The 2,806-nt window shown below is 43.1% G+C and overlaps 1 protein-coding gene across 4 annotated transcripts in view; it reads right to left on the bottom strand.

Annotated features, from left to right (window-relative positions):
- Positions 1-2,806, bottom strand: part of piezo1 (piezo-type mechanosensitive ion channel component 1) — an 81,656-nt gene that overhangs the window by 30,158 nt on the left and 48,692 nt on the right. For all 4 annotated transcript variants that reach the window (XM_042214353.1, XM_042214354.1, XM_005947819.3 and 1 more), the window contains exons 26-30: positions 2,047-2,143; positions 1,672-1,837; positions 990-1,079; positions 786-868; positions 201-278 (exon numbers count right to left, since the gene is read on the bottom strand). In XM_042214353.1, the coding sequence (XP_042070287.1) occupies positions 201-278; positions 786-868; positions 990-1,079; positions 1,672-1,837; positions 2,047-2,143 (514 nt within the window). The remainder of the gene's footprint in view (positions 1-200; positions 279-785; positions 869-989; positions 1,080-1,671; positions 1,838-2,046; positions 2,144-2,806) is intronic.

Below are 2,806 nucleotides of genomic sequence, written 5' to 3' on the forward strand. Positions count from 1 at the left end.
AGACTGCATACAGAGACTGCATACAGAGACTGCATACAGAGACTGCATACAGAGACTGTTCTACTACTAAGACTCCAGGCTTGGCTACAGATCTTGTAGCCAAGCCTGGAGCTCTGTCTGTTGTTTAGACAGACAGAGCTCTTGGGTTTGGGTTATTTGTATGGTTTTCCACATATCAGTATCGTCTCCATCCAGGCTACCTGCAGCATGGTCCAACCACGGCTGGTACCACAGCTTCTTCCTAGACCTCTTTTTTCCTGTCTGCATCTCTGGATCATCTGGAATGAAAACAGAAGTTCAAAGAGCTTTCAGGACAGACTCACTGCGGGGATGCTAAGCTTAGAGTTGCACTAGTAGTTGTACTAGGAGAAGTCTGGCAAGTGTTTTAATCTTTTTTGGGGGAAACACACTTCCTAATACAAGTGTTCCTAAAACGACACAGAAGGAAGAACAGAAATACAAAAGAAATAAAGAGTAAATGTTAAGAGTGTAATGTGAAGCTAACTCACGTGCAGCACAGAGAAGTTTTATTGACTAACAGAAGTGAAGAAAAATGTACGGAACAGGAAGGAATACAATGAAGGGAAATCAGGACACCGAGGCAGGAAAGAGGATGAGGAGACAGCAAATATGCTTCTTCAAATAAACATTTTTACAAAGCACAAATAACAGAAAGTGTTGTAGAAAGAAAAGAAGCCGTATCTAACGTATGCAATTGATTTCAGATGACACTGATTAAACTTCTGGCAGTGACAGGAAACACACGGCAGTAAAAAGAGTCGCACCGACAGCCGGGCTTTCTTTGGAGCTTTCACTTATTTTGTGTCCATATTTGTACTTCTGCTGCTTGGATCGAATTCTCTGCATCCTGAGGACAAAAGAAGAGAAGGACACGGACTTCATTTCTGTGATGCTTTGTTTCTGAACACTCTCATTTTCAGGGTTTCTTAGAATTTGCGATATATTTTTCCATTGCTGTGAGCACTTACGATCTCTTGAGTTGTGACAGTGATTTCTTCTCAGCTTGTTGGTGGAACTTGATGTTCTTCACAATACTGGCTCTAAAGAGCTCGAAACCCCTGAGAGGAAAAGGTCAGTTAGTGCCAGGTCGTTTCATGTTTGTGAACAAAAGTGTGTGCGTGTAAATACAGGTGTCAGTATAGCTGCCACCTCCTGTCCCAGCTGTTTATGGCCACAGCCTTTTTTCAAAATGTTAAATATGAAATGTTTTAATCTCCTGAGTATTACTGAGCAGCGGACAGGGTGATTTTCACGGTGACAGCACATTAACAGTGCACTATGACAGTGAGGTGAGCAGACTTTGAAGTGATGAAACATGTTTTTGGCAGACGCTGTGTCACTGATACCCGTGCACATTGCTTCAGGCCAGGTCACGCACACACTTTGTGCCAAATATTTCGGTCAGCACGTGCTACATGTTATATTTCAAATATTGCCGGTGAATGCACCAAATAACCACAATGGTAATATCTGCAGCGCTTCTGTGGTCAAGTGAAATATGAATCGTCTAGATTTGTTGTGTCTTTGGCATCGTGATAAATATAACTTGTGAGTAATTAAAGCATTTTAAAAACTTATTTTGGGTAAATTCAGGACAAACATCTCATGCATGTTGGCATGATGTCAGTCAGCAATGTCACCGAGTCGTACCTCGAGGCCTGTTTGGCAGAAGCCTGCAGTTCAGTTGTCACATGAAGGAAGTAGAAACTGAGGAAGATCCTTCTCTGCAGCAGCAGGCACAGGAAGCAAATACTGTCCCACATTATTCCGGCTTCTTCTACTGGGAGACTGCACGTCTTGTCACTAACTGCTTGTGCTGTCAAGAAATCCAAAGAAAGTAAATGTGAATTTTGCAGAACATCAATCCCCATCAGAATTAAAGCTTTTTAAAATACCAAGTACAACCATTCAATTTAAGACTCATTTCATATTGTACTTGGCAAAAACCCCCAAAACAGGCTGAAGGCACAACGTTCAGTCTGAGTAGAAACTGATACGGCAGCTCAAGTATTTTTAAAAACTTACGATCATAGTATCCTTTGACTGTGCATACCAAGCTGAAGAGTTGGATGACCCAGCAGAAGCCCTTCTGCATCTCAAACACAAACACACATGCCAGGATCTGAAACACACAAACACACATAAGCACAGTCAATATTTCTATATGTGACGTTTTGTATACACAGATTCCAAACTTGTTCTTTTTCTTTATATCATGAAATCACAAAGTGATGAGGCGTCTCTGTAGGACACAGAACCTCTGGCTTTTTCAAAGGCTCCTATAAAGAAATGACAGCACTGACGAGAGACAGCTTCACAGGACTCTCAATGACAACACCTAACACTTTGTGAGTCCTGCTTTACCAGACAGTGTTAATCACATTGACCTAGCAACCAGGTACCCGCCCCCTGACGACCTCCGTATTCCTCGACCGGTTGGCGAGTGGTTACTGGAGTACGCTGGCTGAAAGCGATCACAAAGCCTTGGTCACAGCAGTTTAATGGGCAAAGCTGATTTGTCTGCAAACACTCCCTAAACAACGAGCAAGTGTTTGAACTGGTCAACTGGCTGGTTGTGTTCTACCTGAGCACCTGAACTCAAAGTAAAAGCAAACGCGTTTGAAGACGTGGAACACACCTAGCACTGTGGACCTATTTCAGCCTCAATCGCCTCAATAACCTCCAGAAACCACTCGCCATCTGGTTGAGGAATACACATTTTCCCCTAGCAGTCGATGTCACTGACCATCGTCTGTCCTTGTGTGACTGAGGCTTTAGCGGGGGG

Source organism: Haplochromis burtoni, unplaced genomic scaffold (assembly GCF_018398535.1).
Source record: "Haplochromis burtoni strain Fernald_Lab_line unplaced genomic scaffold, NCSU_Asbu1 Contig_554, whole genome shotgun sequence".
Taxonomy (NCBI): domain Eukaryota; kingdom Metazoa; phylum Chordata; class Actinopteri; order Cichliformes; family Cichlidae; genus Haplochromis; species Haplochromis burtoni.